A 19,349-nucleotide genomic window follows, 5' to 3' on the forward strand; every position below is an offset into this window, starting at 1 on the left:
CTGTATTAAAGGCCATCATAATGTGTATTTGATGCTAAAACAAAGTTTGTATTTAATCATTTCCAGCAACATGGATGGTTTTTGGTAGAGTTAATTTATTCCAAGCTCCCCTATAAAAATATATTTTGATATCCAAAACTATTCCAGGGACAAGCATAGATTAAACATGTTTACTAAAGCACTTAAGATGATAACATAATGTTTCTTATGCTCTCACATTGGCAAGAAGATGATTATGTCTTAATGAAAATGGTTCATGTGAACACCTTTCAAAATTGAAAGGTCTTTTGTTTGTATTTTGAGTCATTAATACTAGGTTTTTGGTCCTCCTCAGATAGTTTTCTAGTTCATTTAAAATGCAGTTCCTAGGCATATTAGCTCCACAAACAGGAAAGAGTCACTTGTCTAGTACTCAAATACTTAAGTTTACTATCTCCTGTTGCTAGTTGCCCTTCTCATTGCTGTTGTAATATTTCTAGGGGATTGATGACCATTTCCATAAGCACCTTGCATAAGAGACATCCTTGGTTCGGTGTAATTAGTGGACTGTCTTCTTGGAGACTGTCCCTGTGTATTGGACACCCGTCTTTGATTTGGTGCCCCCCTTCTTGTTGGCATTCCAAGTTTCCTCATTTGGTCACCTTGTAATTCTTTTACTTTTGTTTCAAGTGCTTCAATCCTTGCATCCTTTTCTGCTATCTGTTTAAATTTAGTGTCAGCATCCTTTTCCAGATTGTCTAATGATGTTTTAAGGTTATTGTATTCAGTTTCCTTATCAGTTAGCCTTTTCTGTAGCTTTTTGAAATTGCTCATATCTTGTTGGTGCTTCCACAATTCAGATACCATCTGTTCAATTTCCTGTTGTTTATCTCTATGTTTGTTGTCAAGTTCTTTTTTGTCAGCTAATACACTCTCAATGCACATGTTAAGTGGCTGCTTTCTTTCTTTCTCAGGAAAAAGATCATAGCACTTCCTGATCATTTTCATGTCATCAGAATTTTTCAACCTGTATATAAGTCTGTCCATTTCACAATCTATCATTTCCCAAGTGACTTCATTATCATCAATGTCACCTGTGTCCTCATTTTCAAAAGTTACGCCAAGAAGTTTGATGTACATATTCCTCATTGCTTCCATCTGAATTTGAAAAGCCTCAGTGTGTTCAAAAGATATTTCAGACCTGGACATATCATTTTCATCATCATGCATACCTAATTCAGGTTGAAAAACTTCTTCATCAAAGTGTGAGAAACGAGAACTTCCTCTTCTTACACAGTCGTAGTAAACCTCACCTGTTGGGAACTCTTCATCATTCTCATTCAAGCCTACATTAACATCCTCTGGTCCATCAACTGTATCAGTATTTTCAAATCCCTCACTTCTTGCTTCAGTTGTACTTGTGATTTGACTTTCAGCATCATCATTTGTTAATGTTGTTACAGTAGCTGTTTGACTCTTGATTTCATCAAAGCCTTGATCACATGACTCTGCTTCACTTTGAGTGTCATGTCTATCATTTTTCGACTCCTTTGGACCACTTGCTGCATGTACTGATTTTCTAGGAGACTCTATTATACCAATAGGACTCATACATGCATCTTTGTATTGCTTTCTCTGTGGTTCTGAGTCAGTAAGGCCCGCATCCTGCGGCTGCTGTTGGGAATGATTTTGTGGAACCACAGCAAGGTTATAGCCAGGTGTGGGGAAGAATTGCTGGGAATCTTTGTTGTAATAGTAGCCAGCTGAGACAGATTCCTGTGTAGGTATTATTGTATGCCTTGCTCTCTGGTGGTGGGTAGTGGTGGAAACTGCCCTGTTGTTTGTGTTGCAGTATTGTTCAACTCTGTTGTAGTTGTCTTGGCTGAAGTATTTTGGATGGGTTTCATACTGGACAGATCTTTGATCATGTTTGTCTCTCTCTGTTGATAGAAAATTGTGTCAGTTATATTAATTGAAACAAATGGAAATTTAGGAATTATAGAATGCAACCATGTGAAACAATAGCTGACTTAGTTTGACTGAAGCTGTCCATGAGAGGTAATCAAATGTGAAACACCCCTCATACCCACTAGCATTGGCTTAAACAAAACTATGTTATTCAGAAAATTTGAATTAACTTAATTATCCTGAAGGACTAGAAAATGCAACAACACCATGTCCATGTACTGGGACACTTTCTTTGGCTGCCACTCAGCACCTAAAGACTGCTGTAAATTTTTACGTTGTGATAGTTGATAAAATCTGCAGCTATTAAAAGATCCTTTGAAAGCATGAAAGTAATGAAATGTCTGTTCATGTCCCATAAAGCCATGGAAATTTGAAGGAAGGAAGTTATGCAGAATAAAAACAAGACAAGTAAGAATATGGTTTTGAAGCAACAGGAAGATTGTAGGTTGAAGAGCATGGACGGTCATTAAAAAATTGTTTACTGTGCTCCTGTGAGTTTTGATGGCAATTTAAAAAAAAAATTCAGTCAGTACAGACTGACATCAAAACAGAGATAAACAAAAGAGAGACTGAAATCAAAACAGAAATAGTTAAAATAGAGACTGAAATCAAAACAGAGATAATGAAAATAGAGACTGAAATCAAAACAGAGATAATCAAAAGAGAGACTGAAATCAAAACAGAGATAATTTAAATAGAGACTGAAATCAAAACAGAGATAATCAAAAGAGAGACTGAAATCAAAACAGAGATAATTAAAAGAGAGACTGAAATCAAAACAGAGATAATCAAAAGAGAGACTGAAATCAAAACAGAGATAATCAAAAGAGAGACTGAAATCAAAACAGAAATAGTTAAAATAGAGACTGAAATCAAAACAGAGATAATCAAAAGAGAGACTGAAATAAAAACAGAGATAATTAAAAGAGAGACTGAAATAAAAACAGATAATCAAAAGAGAGACTGAAATCAAAACAGAGATAATTAAAATAGAGACTGAAATCAAAACAGAGAAAATCAAAAGAGAGACTGAAATCAAAACGGGGATAATCAAAAGAGAGACTGAAATCAAAACAGAGATAATTAAAATAGAGACTGACATGAAAACAGATAATTAAACTTCATGCAGTGCCAAGTTAAGTTGCATAAGGGCCAGTGATGAAACAACTCTTACATTTTACATTACTTAATTTAGAAGTCATTACTTGCAATGTTTGAAAGTCATTAATTTATGACTTTTTAAGAGAGTAAGATGTTTGACCATTGAACTTAAAAAGGGTAACTTTCTGAAGTAAAAATATTTAATAGGAGAATATTTGTGGAGGTTGTCTGAGCACTTTTAAGAATAGTCTTGGATAGAAATGAATTAGCTTATATTATGGAAGATGTTGAAAAAACTAAAACAACTGCTTTCTTGAAAATTTATTACTAAATAAAAATAAATATGAAGTGTTCTTTTACCTTGTTGACTTTGCTGAAGTCTTTTGTTATACTGATCTTCTAATTCTTTTGCCAGCCATTCATAATTTTCTTTCAGAATCCACACAAAGTTCTCAAAAGCTGTTGGCCCTCTTTTCTCCAGTAATTCTAGCATTTTATACACCCGATCTCTAGGTTTTGCCTCATCCTGTGTTTATAGTATTTTAGGAATATAGTTTCATTTACTTTTAATAGAAATTTATCTCATTTAAAAATATATATCAATTAAAAACTTATTATAATAAGTAGTTTAAATTTTAAATCAGTCTTGCACTTTATTAAAAGTTCCAGTTGATGTCATTAAATGAAGCTATCGATAAACTTAAAATAATTTTAAAACCAATTTGGTGATAAGAAAAAAAGTCTTACTACTTTAAAAATTATTATGAACAAATTATTCATATCTGTTATTCCTGTGTAGGATATAATAAAATCACATGGATTTTGAGATATTACTTATTTATTTATATATATGTAAAAGGTGTTTTTGAAAATACCAAGTACTCAGTACTCTACATTTTATATCTTTATTTCATTTAATGCTGTATATAATTCATTTTAGGATACCCGAGACAATAAATTTAATAATATCTTGACATTATTCTCTAAATACATATCTTTAAATAAACTAAGAGATGACACAATTGAATTTTGGACATCACAAATAGTGAATTGATAATATAACCATAGAATAATTATTATAGCAGTTTCATGGTCTCTTTTCCAAGCTGTAGTTTTGGTAACAACATTTATATCAAATGTAAGTTACAGAAAGCTATACAAAAATAAATGTGATATGTATTTGATTTTCTGTAAGAGAAAACATTAAAATTTACCTTAATTAAATCAAGCATTCCATTAGTGAAAATTTTATCCCTTCGTAGAGCAGCATAGAAATCCTCATCTAAGATCAGTTCATCTGCAATTCTGATGTGCTGACTGCGTAGAGTGGATTTCTGTCTCTTATCCATGGTGAATATTGGTCTTCAACTTCAGGTATTCCCTTTTGCACTGTTGTAACTGTAGGAAACCTTTGCTTTCTTCAACTCTTTTAAAGACAAAAAATTAAAACATATTACTGCAGCACAAAATTTCCCCAAATTTTCTCTTGTATTTTTTTATAATGTAACTTTTTTTTCCTACTTCTTTAAGAATGATTAAACACTTGCTAAGATTTACAATCACTCATTACAGCCCTATATACTTCACATTTATTTGTAAATGCTCCACAGTAGCTTGGTAAGGAACATTATTATGTTTGAAAGTAACCATTGTAATAAGTATAAACTCCTTTGTCTATCTGTGCAATGTTTATTTTATCTTAAAATTTATTTACATATGTCTTAAAATATTTTAAAACAGTAGTCTCAGTCCTGTTAGAAACAAATCTTCTTTTGGGGCTTCCATAAAATTTTGCAATACTGTATTGAATCATTCAGACAAAAGCAGTTAAAATGACATCTACACCGAAACAATATGGTTAATCATAATTATAATTCAACAAAATGTGTGGTTCCTCTTAAAACTATTACATTTTTTAAAAGAAAACTTTACTGCATTAGTTTTTACCAGAAACTTACCTGTATTGCATTGACAGTTTTCTATGTAAGTTCATTCAGCCACAGTTTTATTAAATGATTACAATAAATATGATTTACAGTACAAATAAAAATCCAGCTGTGCTAGAAAAAAGACTGACAAACAAATATTTTATTTGGTAAGTATTTATCATAATCTGTAATTTGTGTCATCCACTTAATGGCAGATAATTCTGAAGTCATCACTTTGCTTTTGTCTAGTTCGACTAGAGTAGGTTCCATAATTGTGCCAAGTTGAATAAAAAAAAAGATAAAAGACATAAATGATGAACAAAAGACAAGAGATATACATTTCCTGGTGGGCTAATTGTTTTGTTACTTGTCATTCATTAATTGTATAGATGCTGACCTTGCTGTTTGAAATCTTGTTCAGATCGTAATCTTATGGTCTTAAGAGATGAAAAAAGATCTTCTAGGGTTTTTGTTATTGAGAAATACACCAGTAGATCTGTTACAGATTTTGAGAGATACAATCTTGAATGAAGTCTTGTTGTCTGTCGATACCAGTCACACACGCATGTGCATCATGCAAGACCTAGTTTTCTTTCAAAATTTCTCAGTCAAGGCTACTAATTATTAATAATTTTTCTTAAATATTTATAATCATTACTAATTATGAGTCAAAAGTTCAGTTTCAGATAATTGTTTTATGTGTTTGGGTAAAACAAAATAATCTCCATACTTGAAAGGCAGTCCTGTGTTCCAGATTAGACAACACAATACTAATATATTAGACTTTCTTTGACTGTTTCTATTGTAGCCTACATAACTAGTGTGCCATGTGGTCTGTAATTGTTGAATTACAATCCTTTAACTTGTTTTAAATCCATGAACCTTAATTATGATTATATAAAACTTTTAAGTCCTGTCCATCACATTTCACAAAGAAGACATTCTCATTGTCTTTAGCAATTTAAATTTGAGCTGTGTCTACTGCATACAATGACATAATGTTTACCTAAACCTCACACATTAACTTTGTAAATTCACACAGTCTCACTGAAAACTTAGATTAAAAAAGCTTTTAAACAGTATTAAGTATCTATTGATATATTGACATTTTAATGTAAACCATAATCAGCCTTTTAAAAAAAATGAGAGGGAAAAAATGAGATCATTCATGAAATTAACCTTTGCTTTAAAAGTTAAATTACCTTTTATCAGATTAGAAAATCCAGGTGAAACAAACTCATTGCTGAAAGCTGCCACTTCGTACCTGCCAGCCTGTTGTGTCCATCACATTTCACAAAGAAGACATTCTCAGTGTCTGCTGCATACAATGACATAATGTTTACCTAAACCTCACACATTAACTTTGTAAATTCATACAGTCTCACTGAAAACTTAGATTAAAACAGCTTTTAAACAGTATTAAGTATCTATTGATATATTGACATTTTAATGTAAACCATAATCAGCCTTTTAAAAAAAAAATGAGAGGGGAAAAATGAGATCATTCATGAAATTTACCTTTGCTTAAATCAACTTACGGTACCTTTTATCAGATTAGAAAATCCAAATGAACCAAGCTGCCACTTCATACCTAGAAATCTGTTGATGTTCACTTATTCCTATTTTTGCAACAATATGAAATATGATTTAATGTTTTCAACTGTTATACTGTGTGAATTGTTATATCAAATCTTAAATCTTATTGTTCTATAAACCCGGTCAAGAAGATTAATCTTCTGTTAATCTTCTAGCACTTTTGTTCAGTGGCAATATACACCTTCCTTTAATCTTTAGCTGCATGTTTGGTTGGGTTGAATTTTTCCAGCTGATTTTAGGGCTGTGATTCGGTCATCACAGCCAGTCTTAGTCTTAACTTTATTCAAACACAATATAATAATACATCCAGTTGTACCTCCAGGATGTTCCGCTGTTGGAGTTTTGGAAGCAGTCCTGTTTCATTTGCAATAGAAGTTTTGTTTTTGGCGAGAAATGACTTTAAACTTACAACTCTGTATTACATTTCCAATGGTTTTCAAAGGTAAGTGGGAATGGTTATAAAACAAAAATGAACTGTTGCAAACCTGACAACCTCACCCAAGGTAACTTTGAAAGGACACTACAATAATTTATCATTCTGTTTCTATGGAGCATTGATCTACTGGTTCATGGTGTCAGCCATTCTACTCCCAAGTTGTGGGCTCAAACCCAGTGGGGTCACAACCACTTCTTCTCATGTGACACCTGTACTGGTTTATCCAGGAAGCAGACTCGAGAGATCTTCAAGTTACTTTTATGATATTTTTGCAGTAGTATCTATGCAGTTATGATTGGATGTTATTTTAAGTTATTAAGTCATAAATGTCACATGGTCAAGGCTACCTTGAGATATATATATACATTTAATAGTTAATTACCTGTCCATTGATCAATGTTTAGTTTTTGGTAAACCCAAATATCTTATCTGCCAGTAAAGATCAAAGGGTGCTTGTTAATCAACTAATTTTATTCAAAAGAGGTTTTAACATTGCTTCTAGAGATAAACTTATCAGTTACAATTATCTCACCAACCTACATTTAAAGTTCTTCTTTTGAAAAAAAAATGGAATATTTAAATACATAGCTGGCCTTTAAATATACCTAAGTTTTAAGATACTATTATATAATTAGTATGAAACAAGGAAAAATTATTAGTTACTGCAGAATAACTATATTGAAGACATGACTACAGACAGTATTTAAATCTTTAAAGTTAATTCATGCAGTTTTGGAATGGTGCTGTGCCAATAAAACAAATTGTTCTTAAACTGTTGTTTAAGACCGTACTCTTTTCAGTTCAACCCTCTGTTTGTTCTCACTTCTGTTCGAATTAGTAACATGGATTGCAGGTTTAAGTATCAGATACTTTTTGGGGTCTGTGTAAACCTTTCCATACCGCATACCTTGACAGTTAGCCCCATATTTTGAAAAAAAATCAAACAGCACCAAATCAGAGAAAGACATTAAAATTGAAACAGCATGTAAAATGTGTATATTACTATATAAAACAATAATTATTGTCTACATTGAATTCTGGTAAAGGACTGGATAAAAGGACCACACTTTTGGACTGTGAGTTCAGCACCTTTAAAAACTCATCATATTCAAAGAGCTGCTGATGCATTAGCAATAGTGTCCCAGTGCTGAAATTTCACTTTACTGGGTCAAACATAGTTTTCAGCAAATGTTTATTTTTTACATATTGCATTCATTTCTAAAGGGGGAAAAGTTTTGAGAATATTTAAAGTATCCAGTTGTACCGTACTCATAATGGACATGTAGATTGTTGGTACAGATGTTTTTTGTTTGTGTTTTGATGTTATACTTCTAAACCTTAAAAATCTCATAAATCTTAAAATCACTTGATAAGATAAACTATTCAACAAAATGACCAACTATAATTGAAAATGAAGGCAACTGGCTTTCAAAATTTCCAAGACAGAGTGATAAGAATGTTAAGCAAAGGTTACCAAGCCTAATTGCACATAATGTTAGAATGTTATGGTTCAGTGATTTTTACTATAGTTATGGCCCTTAATTTGTGTCTGCATGTTAAGTGCTTGGAATCATACCTTTTTCTTCACGAAAAACAATCCCTGATATTTAAAAGTCATTTAGATTGCTTAAAAGTGGTATTGATCCTTAATAGGTGCCATTCCAAGCTTACAGAATAGGAGTGAACCGCCTAGGTAGCCTGGTGGTAGAGCGTCCGCTTTGAGTGTGGGAGGTCGTGGGTTCGATCCTCGGCCGCGTCATACCAAAGACGTAAAAATTGGTACTAGCAGCTTCCTCTCTTGGTGCTCAGCATTAAGGGGGTAGTGCTAGGACCAGTCAGCCCGGTGTCAGTACAATGTGACTGGGTTGGGTATCATGTCACATGTCTATGGCGTGATATTCCAGTGAGGCAGCACTATAAAGTTGGGCATTGTGCACACTGCTACAAGTAGACACCGTCGTTTATTTGACTGAAAAATTGTTGAAAAAGACGTTAAACACACACACAGAATAGGAGTGAGTAGTTTTGTCAATATTCTTTCATTCTGGTCACACTGGTAGACTTGTATGGTTTTTCTCAGATTTAAGAAAATGATGCAACAATTTGATGAAACAAAAAGTGTTGTTGTTTTTTTCATTTAATAGTGTATTACCTGAGTATATTCCCTTCTTGAAAGAAATGCTTTGAGAAAACAACAACATATTAGATTAACAGTTGGCTTTTCATAACCTGCAATTTGCATTCTTTAAAAAGCCTGCTCTTTAACCTTTTTTATTTTCAGATAACTGTTAAATTTACTATGTATTCATTGGAATAATAGTTATCTAAGTATTTACAATACTAACACAATATTAAGCTAGTCATTATTCGTTGATTTCACCTGAGTGTTTTTTTCCCCCACCTTGGATTTTTTTTCAAACCCTTGTAAGTCAATGGCTTTCTGACTTGAACAGGTGACTTCTGTTTCAGTATATTGGAATGTGTAACACTAAGCTTACTCGCAGTTAATTTTGCCATTGTTTCATAAGAGTTTGTTGTTCCGTATGGTTGTCTTCTTTTGTCATGAAAGTCATCATCTTTTTGCTGAGCCGTTGCACCATCACATATAATTCTTTCTTTGTGGTCTGAATCTTTCTGATTTTTACTTTCAGTTCGCTTTGCCTCAGCAAACAGAATTTTGTTTTTCATTTGTTGCATGTTGTATCTAGAAGTAGTTCCTGCACACATTTCCCTACATTCCTGTAAGGTTGAAGGTCTTGACTTGGCAGCATCATTTGCTTCTGAAACCATTGTCTTCGCAGCTACTTCCTTTCTCTTTCCGTTTTCTAGGAATGCTGCTTTTACAGCATCATCGTTTGACAACGCATTTGATTGATGTGTTTGATCTTGGGTTTGTTTATGTAAAACACTTAACTTCTGACTCATTATTTCAAGCTCTTTTTCATATTTAGCAACTTTTTTTCTCAGTTCTTCATTCTGCCTACTCATGTGCCTAAGACTTTTGTCTTTAAGATCAGCCTCACCCTCAGTCTGTTTACTTTGTTCGGTTTGGCAAAGGCTTTCCTTGAGCATTTCATTTTCTTCATTTAAGTGCTGGTTTTCCAGTCTTAGAGAATCTACAGTCTTCTGTTGCTGATTAAGTGTCATTTCATTATTTTTACATTTGGTTTCAAGCTTCAAAATTTTACTAGCATATTTCTGTACTTGCTCCTCTTTCTTGTTCAAATTTTTCTGTAGTTCTGCCTTCAATAATTTCAGGTTAATGATGCTTGTAAGTAAAGAGTCCTTGTTAGTTGCTCCAATTGCCCTGAAAACATAGACATGTTTAAGATCAGTTATTTAACAATTGTAATTAATAAATTTCATGTTGAAATTGTAGTTACTAGGATGGACTGTCAAATTATTTTAACTGGAGGTTGGTTTATTTTTGTTTGACATTTTAGTAAGAAATTTGGCAGACCCATTTTGTGGTGTTTAAATTGTTGGAGATAATGCACATTGATTTTATTAGCTCGACTATTCGAAGAATAAGTGGAGCTATCCTACTCACCACGGCGTCGGCGTCACGCCTTGGTTAAGTTTTTCGTACCAGTCCACATTTTGACAAAGTCTTTTGAGATAAAGCTTTGAAACTTTCAACACTTGTTTACCATCACAATGGCCAGTTATAGGCAAGAGCACATAACTCCATCAAGGATTTTGGCTGAATTGTGGCCCCTTTTGACTTAGAAATCATGGTTAAGTTTTTCGTACCAGTTCATATTTTGACAAAGTCTTTTAAGATAAAGCTTTGAAACTTTCAACACTTGTTTACCATCACCATGGCCAGTTATAGGCAAGAGTACATAACTCCATCAAGGATTTTGGCTGAATTGTGGCCCCTTTTGACTTAGAAATCTTGGTTAAGTTTTTCGTACCAGTTCGTATTTTGACAAAGTCTTTTGAGATAAAGCTTTGACACTTTCAACACTTGTTTACCATCACCATGTCCAGTTATAGGCAAGAGCACATAACTCCATCAAGGATTTTGGCTGAATTATGGCCCCTTTTGACTTAGAAATCTTGGTAAATATTTCGTACCAGTTCATATTTTGACAAAGTCTTTTTAATTACCCGCCGTGGCGGAGGGATTATAGGAATGGTCTGCGTCCGTCCATCCGTCCTTCCGTCCATCTGTCCGTCCTTCCGTCCGTCCTTTCGTCCGTCTTTCCGTCCGTCCTTCCGTCCGTAACACTTTCATGTCCTCTCAATATCTCCTAAACCCCTTGAAGGATTTTCATCAAACTTGGGTCAAATGATCACCTCATCAAGACGATGTGCAGAACCCACGAGTCAGCCTTGTCAGTTCAAGGTCAAGGTCACAACTCAAGGTCAAAGGTTTGAGCCTGCCATTTTGTGTCCGCTCTATATCTCCTAAACCCCTTGAAGTAATTTTATAAAACTTGGGTCAAATGATCACCTCATCAAGACAATGTGCAGAACCCATGAGTCAGCCATGCCAGCTCAAGGTCAAGGTCACAACTCGGGGTCAAAGGTTTGAGCCTTCCATTTTGTTTCCGCTCTATATCTCTTAAACCCCTTGAAGGAATTTTATAAAACTTGGGTCAAATGATCACCTTATCAAGACGATGTGCAGAACCCATGAGTCAGCCATGCCAGCTCAAGTTCAAGGTCACAACTCGGGGTCAAAGGTTTGAGCCTTCCATTTTGTGTCCGCTCTATATCTCTTAAACCCCTTGAAGGAATTTTATAAAACTTGGGTCAAACGATCACCTCATCAAGGCGATGTGCAGAACTTATGAGTCAGCCATGTCGGCTCAAGGTCAAGGCCACAACTGAAGGTCAAAGGTTTGAGCCTTCCATTTCGTGTTCGCTCTATATCTCCTAAACCCCTTGAAGGAACTTTATAAAACTTGGGTCAAATGATTACCTCATCAGAACGATGTGCAGAAATTATGAGTCAACCATGCCAGCTCAAGGTCACAGCTAAGGGTCGAAGGTTTGAGCCTTCCATTTGGTGTCCACTCTGTATCTCCTAAACCCCTTGAAGGATTTTCATCAAACTTGGGTCAAATGATCACCTCATCAAGAACTCATGAGTCAGCCATGTCAACTCAAGGTCAAGGTCACAACTGAAGGTCAAAGGTTTCAGCTCTGTATCTCCTAAACCCCTTGAAGGATTTTCATGAAACTTGGGTCAAATGATCACCTCATCAAGACGTTGTGCAGACTTCATGAGTCAGCCATGTCAGTTCAAGGTCAAGGTCACAGCTAAAATCAAAGGTTTACCCTTTTACTATCCATAGCAGTGGCGGGGGATTTAGCTGTCTTTCAGACTGCCTTGTAAGATAAAGCTTTGAAACTTTCAACACCTGTTTACCATCACCATATCCAGTTATAGGCAAGAGTACATAACTCAACAAGGATTTTGGCTGAATTATGGCCCTTTTTGGACTTAGAAATTGGTTCTGTTTTCATACAAGTCCACGTTTTGTAAAAACTATTTGACATACGGCTTTTAAACTTTGAACACTTGTTTATCCTTATGATTTCCATTTGTAGGCAAGAGTACATAACTATTTTGACTGAATTATGGACCTTTTTGGACTTTGAAATTGGTTCATACATTGCCATTTAGTGCAAGACTTATCGAAATCAAAGAAATACAGGAACATTGTTTGTCTAATCTATTTATTTCTTTTGTCTGAATATCTGTGGAAATATGTTGACCCCATTCTTCAATCAGTTCTTGAATAGTTGAGCGCGCTGTCATCAGACAGCTCTTGTTTATGGAGTTCTGAATTTTTGTGTTGCTCTATGACTAGTAATGAATATCTGAAAGTTCACCTCCTGTAAAAACTTCCTTTTCAAAAATGCATATATTTTGACTCTGTTTAAGTAAATTTGAAGTCTCAACAGTCAGATATTCCTGTGCATTTATATTTCATAATGTGTTGAAATATAATTTTCATTCTAAGTAAATGCGTGATCATGCATTGCAAATTAAAAAAAATAAATGGAAAGTATGAAAAAATAATTGCCAAATCGCTGTTCATTCTCATATATATATATATATATATATATATATATATATATATATATAATGTATGTACTATATTTACATGTACATGTAATATTATAAGGCTGTGGCCACATGTTAAAGGGCAAGGAATGTCTGTATAAGTTAATTTGATATGAAAGCCATCCTCAAGCCTTTCATAACGCTGAAAGAATTTTTTAAATAGGACCACTATTGAAAAAGATATAGCAGTTTGAAATTTAAGAAAATGGCTGATAATGGAGGCAGCCATTTTAGTGGGTTTTTGACATCATTTACACACAGATGAATTCTTTACTTAGCAAATTACCTTTTAAATAGATTAATTTCATATGTTTCCAGTGGTTGTAAGGTGTAAAACATGATAATTTCTTTCATTTTAGGTGGAAAAAGTAGAGAAATGAAGGTACAGAAATAAGTAAATAAACTTCAAATATGTACCTAGAAATTTCATAAATCCGCCATTTTGTTTCTTGTTGCCATGGAAACAAAATGGCCACCATTTTGATCAAATATTTAAATGCCTATAACTTTCTCATTTTAAAGCTGATTTCGAAAATTCTTTCACTTCTTTAAATGATTTAAGAAATCCTAGCAGATGGATTTAACATGAGAACAACATTGCCTTTCCCGTTAAATGAAAAACACAGTATCATTTTTATGTACGTTTAATTCAGTTATTGTCAAGTTAAAATGTTGCTCACATGGTAAAATGCCCAGTCACATGGTACAACACATGGCCACATGTTAAAATGCTTGGTAGCATAGAATTTTAGATATTGAGTTTCAACTGTAATTGCTAAAAAACACATCTAAATGACATCATTCTTACTTAGTACAATCTTGCTCCAGTTTTAGTAGTTTGTCCAGCAGATCTTCAACCATATCGAAGGTTACAGGCACAGGACTACTGAATGACTGCTCACGCTCATTCATGTGAAATAGATGCATTTTAAGCTTTGTGTACATCCCATTCAAGCTCTGGTGAGTGGCAAAGTCTATGGAATGGCTGGATCTTCTTGAATTGTGTACAAAGTGGTTGGTTGGATGGATTGCAATGTCTAATGAATGGTTTGATTGTCGTCTCGTAGGATGGCTTTCAGGAGGAAGTTGAACATGCATTATTTCATTTCTGTTGCTCCTGTATTTAAAAAGAAATGCTCTTTGTATATAGATGGTGATGTGGTATGTAGACACACAAACATAATTATGCCCCCCCCCCCCCACATATTGTTTTTGCCCTGTCTGTCTGTCCGTACGTCACACTTCATTTCCGATCAATAACTGGAGAACCATTAATTGACCTGGGTAGTAGGGTTGCTGGAGTAGACAACCTCTATTGTTATTGGGGTCACTCCATCAAAGGTGAAGGTCACAGGGGCCTGAACATTGAAAACCATTTTCGATCAATAACTTGAGAACCACTTGATCCAGAATGTTGAAACTTCATAGGATGATTGGTCATGTAGAGTAGATGACTCCTATCGATTTTAGGGCCACTCTGTTAAAGGTCAAGGTCACAGGGGCCTGAACATTGAAAACCATTTCTGACCAATAACTTGAGAACCACTTAACCCAGAATGTTGAAACTTCATAGGATGATTGGTCATTCAGAGTAGATGGCCCCTATTGATTTTGGGGTCACTCTGTTAATGGTCAAGGTCACAGGGGCCTGAATATGGAAAACCATTTCTGATCAATAACTTGAGAACCACATGACCCAGAACGTTAAAACTTCATAGGATGATTGGACATGCAGAGTAAATGACCTCAATTTATTTTGGGGTCACTCTGTCAAAGGTCAAGGTCACAGGGGCCTGAACAAGGAAAACCGTTTCCGGTCAGTAACTTGAGAACCACTTGACCCAGAGTGTTGAAACTTCATAGGATGATTGGTCATGCAGAGTAGATGACCCCTATCGATTTTGGGATCAGTCTGTTAAAGGTCAAGGTCACAGGGGCTTGAACATGGAAAACCATTTCTGATCAATAACTTGAGAACCATTTGACCCAGAATGTTGAAACTTCATAGAATGATTGGTCATGCAGTGTAGATGACCCCTATTGATTTTGGGGTCACTCGGTTAAAGGTTAAGGTCACAGAGTCCTGGTCATGTAAAATCATTTCCAGATAGTAACTTGAGAACCACTTGACCCAGAATGTTGAAACTTTATAGGATGATTGGACATACAGAGTAGATGACCTCTATTTATTTTGGGGTCAGTCTATTAAAGGTCAAGTTTACAGCAGACAGAAAATGGAAATCCATTTCTGGTCAATAACTTGAGAACCATAGAACCTTCAAACTTCATAGGGTGATAGGACTTACAGAGTAGATGCATGGCCCCTATTGTATTTGGGGTCACTCCATCAAAGGTCAAGGTCACAGGGGGCTGAACAATAACTTGATAACACTAGGCCCAGAATGTTGAAACTTTGCAGCCAACCATCAGTGTCTCTTTGACTTTCGCTCCTGTCCCCTATTGACTTCTTGCTTATACGACTATGTGCTGGGGGTCCCCTCTTGACTTCTTGCCTATACCACTGTGCGCTGGGGGCAACATGCGCTTTTTTACAAAAGCATCTTCTAGTCTTAGTGCTTTTTTTGTAGGAATTACCCCTCTAAAAATTTAAGCACATTCTTGCATAGGGACTCTTTCTGATATATGAGAATGATATAAAGATTTCGATAAAATGCTAAAAACAATACATCCTTAAAATGATGGATTCTGGTTGAGTTACATGATACAAAATAGATAAAACAACTCTAAGTCAGTGCAAAGCTTAAAAGATACCCAGTCAATATAAAGTAGATTCCTAACATTACAGAGCCTTCAGGCAGGAAAGTAGGAAATTATATTTCTGTTGTTTTTTTTCATGAAGTATGTTTTTCAGTGTAGAATGAAATTCAGTATTAGAGTATTTTCTCATTTATGAATATACCTGTTTACTGTATGAGTAAGATTTTGTTCCACATGTGGTAAACTTGATGGGTTCTTCATGCTTGGAGAAACTGGTTCTTCAGCAGCACTAGAAATATCAGATTTAGCATTTTCGATCGACTCCAGGGATCCTTCAGAACTGTTGCCAGAGTCTGCAATAAAGTTTAGATCTATTACCTGCTAGAAATTCTTGAAAAAAAAAAAAAAAGAATAGAAACATTTTATTTTCAATTATGACAGCTGGTTTTGAATCTATGTTTAAAAGTAAACTTTTATAACATCATTGTATGGAAGTAATGTTGAATTTTGTTATAGCTATTAAAAATCTATAATTTCCAATATCACTGGCTATAGTTCATTGTGAACACCTTAATCCGATGCTTGTCCAAGTGGTTCAGTTTGCTGACTGAATCACTTAACGTATGTAATAGTTCCTGCCATTCTGCGATCATCATGTAAGGAAGATGTCAAGCTGGCTTGTATAAGCTTAGTGCCTGTCTGTCTCTTAATTTATGCTGGAAGAGATATGTTCAATCAGCCTCCACTATCAAAAGCCGGAAATTGGCATAATTTTATGGTCTTGTGTTGACGTGACTTAAAACCGAACAGAACAAACACAAATATAAGCCAACCATACATTAAAAACTTTCTTCTTATTATTCTTACCTCTGTCTAGTTTTTTGACTTCTTCATGATACCTTTCCATTAATTTATCAGCAAGAAACTTGTATGCAGGATTGATTGCATCAATAAAATCTTGAAATGCATCTGGTCCCTTTCTTTGTAATATAAATAATAACATAGAGATCTTTTCAGAGTTTGTCCTCTCAGTCTGAAATAGAAGATTTTTGTTGCTGCTTGTTATCATTTGTTGATTCATTATGCTGAAAGTAAAGACTTAACATTGTAGATGTATTATCTTTAAATTTCTGTTCAATAGTTCCATGCAATGTGGTGTACATCCTGTGGTCTTGAAACATTCTATTAGAAGCTAAGCTGATGAAAGGGGTATGATTTTTCCAAATTTATTTGAGCATTGAAGAATAACAGTGAATGAAAAGTTAAAATAAGATGTTTCAATGGATTTTGTTTGTTGATAAAACCTTTACTATTAAAATGAAGTAGGTAGCTCCCAACAGGAGAAAAAAAAGATGTGACATAGCATGAATTATTCTGTACTTCATTTCATTTTCATACAGTACTGTATACATAATACTAATATACTTTTTTAAACTTCACAGATTTCTTCATGTTCCAAAAATTTGACAATCTAACATGATTTGAATGACTGTCCCTCTAATTATATCACATCAGAAAATTAATTGATTATAAGCTACCTTTACTGTCTGGCCCAAGAAAAAGCTTCTTTTTTTTTTGCTTTGATGTTAATTAAGTTATCTGGAAAGTTTTATAACAGTCCATAAAAAAATCTGTCAGAATTGAAAATTACTAAGCAAAATATCCTAATAAAGTCATTTTAGACAATAAATTTAAAAGTCCTTAAGATATTTTGTAAAATTTAAATAGTTTCTATTACCAGTTTTTTGGGTACTACAGAATGAAACACAGTCATACCTGTATTCAGCAGCCAGCCAAGGGAATGGCACAATCTGATGATGACTGCTGAAGACAAGTTGACATTAGGATAAAAATGTCAGTTTGGGAATTAAGCTAACTGGCTGCTTAATACAGGTGGCTGTTTTGGGAAGGTTTAACTCCGTATTTAAAGAGAAATCAAGAGTACCTTTATTTTTGCAACATTTTCACCACTTAGAGTATTCCTTGCCTCCAAAGTATCCAAAATGTCTTCATCCAAATTTAGGTTTTTCTTTATCTCTGATTTCCATTTCTTTAACACTTCTCTTGCTGCATCATCCATTGTTGGTTTCACTGTGTTTTAATAATGTTTGTAGATTTGAAATTTCTTGAGTCAGTTTTTGTTTACTGTCTAATTACATGATTTCCTAAATATATAACTTAAGTTCATTTGTCAGCAGTTCTTCAAGCAGCAGTCTCCTTAGCATTATATCTGTTTAGTTATGGTACAGCAGCTAGTTTTTACATTTTCTAACACTTTTTACACAATTTTGTCAAATGTTATTTCCATTGATACATTTTTTCCTGAAATTATTTCTGTCTGTCACAGTTTGAATCAATTAATGCCTTTTCAAAATCTGTTTATTTAATTTTGATTACATTAATGATCTGGAAACACTTTTGCGAAATATTCTGCCAAAATTAAGCCCAACAGCTAAAGTCATTTTTATGTTTTCTCTGTTCCCTGATTCTGATCATTGCCACAGAAAAGATTGGTCTCCTGAAATTTTTCATGCTTCTAGAGGATTTGAATTTAAATTTATCAATACTGCAGGGTCATTTAATCTTATTGTTGTCACATTGTCAATATCTTCATATTGCTTGTGTGACATATATATTGTTCTAAAGAATCTTAACCATTGTAAACCAAAATTTGTTATCAAATAAGATCTTTTATAATAATTGTATGATAATGATGGTATTATATCAATAACCACACACATGTGGCTAATACAATATCCATATTATATGCATGAAGGCATCCTAACCTATTTCAATATGAATAGCCTAATTTTTCATTGAAAATATACTGCAAATGACAATGAATAACCCCAAAAGATTCATCAAGGAAGCAAATAGCTGAAGCCTTCAGTGTGTGTGTGTTTAATGTTAGAAACGTGTTTCAGAAAATATTTTCACTGAAATAGTTTGTTGGTGCCAACACTTATGTTTTTATCAGCTCAATTATGTATAAATGAGTTTTTGCAAAGTCTATGTCAACAGTTCACCACATGCCCACTTTACTTTGGACAAAAGATCATAAAAAGGTTAGTAACCTACTACTAACTTTAGTCTAAATCAGATATTTTAATCAATTTGTATTCTGTTGTTAAGAATACCACTAATTACAGTTTGTTTATAGGTCCTAATTTTGAATGCTTATGACAACAATGCTATAAGTTCTCCTTCTTAAACTGTTTCTGTGACAAGTATTTCCAAAATCCATTCCCTTGCTGGATTGAAACTTAATGAATAATGTTAGTGCTTTGCCAGGTTACTGTTGAGTAAAATTAATACAGTGGGTTGCTGTGTTCTGTATACTCTACATCAAGTTAGGAACTGTACAGGAGAGTAAACCCAATTAGTTGTCAACCCCTGTGAAGTAGGTTCATGAACTTCATGAATTTATTCATGAATTTGTAAGAATCCATGTATTATTTCATGAATTATCAAAAAAGTTCATGCACTACAAGGAAAATTTCACTTACTTAAATTCATGAACTCTCAAGTTCAAGAATATTAC

The 19,349-nt window shown here is 34.1% G+C and overlaps 3 protein-coding genes across 5 annotated transcripts in view; 1 reads left to right on the forward strand and 2 right to left on the reverse strand.

The window, feature by feature from the left end:
• The window catches only part of LOC123540543 (repetitive organellar protein-like), a 326,476-nt gene that overhangs the window by 163,215 nt on the left and 143,912 nt on the right, over positions 1 to 19,349 (forward strand). The gene's annotated exons all lie outside the window — the stretch shown is intronic.
• LOC128549709 (uncharacterized) lies at positions 6 to 6,322 on the reverse strand. 2 transcript variants are annotated; one of them, XM_053527096.1, is made up of 4 exons: positions 6,179 to 6,322; positions 4,263 to 4,474; positions 3,409 to 3,574; positions 6 to 1,919 (listed from the first exon to the last, which is right to left on the reverse strand). In XM_053527096.1, the coding sequence occupies exons 2-4, from the start codon at positions 4,395 to 4,397 to the stop codon at positions 430 to 432; spliced, it is 1,791 nt and encodes a 596-aa protein (XP_053383071.1). In that variant the 5' UTR covers positions 4,398 to 4,474; positions 6,179 to 6,322; the 3' UTR covers positions 6 to 429. The 2 variants fall into 2 exon arrangements, with proteins under 2 accessions (XP_053383071.1, XP_053383070.1); XM_053527095.1 differs by lacking the exon at positions 6,179 to 6,322 and adding an exon at positions 5,007 to 5,157.
• On the reverse strand, positions 9,128 to 18,375 carry LOC123540548 (uncharacterized). Its single transcript, XM_045325649.2, has 5 exons — positions 17,754 to 18,375; positions 16,676 to 16,841; positions 16,011 to 16,161; positions 13,899 to 14,207; positions 9,128 to 10,315 (listed from the first exon to the last, which is right to left on the reverse strand). Exons 1-5 carry the CDS (start codon positions 17,886 to 17,888, stop codon positions 9,385 to 9,387), a joined length of 1,692 nt encoding a protein of 563 aa, XP_045181584.2. The 5' UTR covers positions 17,889 to 18,375; the 3' UTR covers positions 9,128 to 9,384.

The sequence above is a fragment of the Mercenaria mercenaria genome, chromosome 16 (genome assembly GCF_021730395.1).
Source record: "Mercenaria mercenaria strain notata chromosome 16, MADL_Memer_1, whole genome shotgun sequence".
Taxonomy (NCBI): domain Eukaryota; kingdom Metazoa; phylum Mollusca; class Bivalvia; order Venerida; family Veneridae; genus Mercenaria; species Mercenaria mercenaria.

Bases quoted from the DNA above. Each gene is read 5' to 3' on its own strand.
- LOC128549709 (XM_053527096.1), bottom strand. From the start codon at position 4,397: ATGGATAAGAGACAGAAATCCACTCTACGCAGTCAGCACATCAGAATT. The intron at 3,575-4,262 runs GTAAATTTTAAT...CTATAAACACAG, and splicing joins GAATGCTTGATTTAATTAAG to GATGAGGCAAAACCTAGAGA. The intron at 1,920-3,408 runs GTAAAAGAACAC...TTCTATCAACAG, and splicing joins ACTTCAGCAAAGTCAACAAG to AGAGAGACAAACATGATCAA.
- LOC123540548 (XM_045325649.2), bottom strand. From the start codon at position 17,888: ATGGATGATGCAGCAAGAGAAGTGTTAAAGAAATGGAAATCAGAGATA. The intron at 16,842-17,753 runs GTACTCTTGATT...CTTCTATTTCAG, and splicing joins AAAATGTTGCAAAAATAAAG to ACTGAGAGGACAAACTCTGA. The intron at 10,316-13,898 runs GTAAGAATGATG...CTATGTTTTCAG, and splicing joins CTGGAGCAAGATTGTACTAA to GGCAATTGGAGCAACTAACA.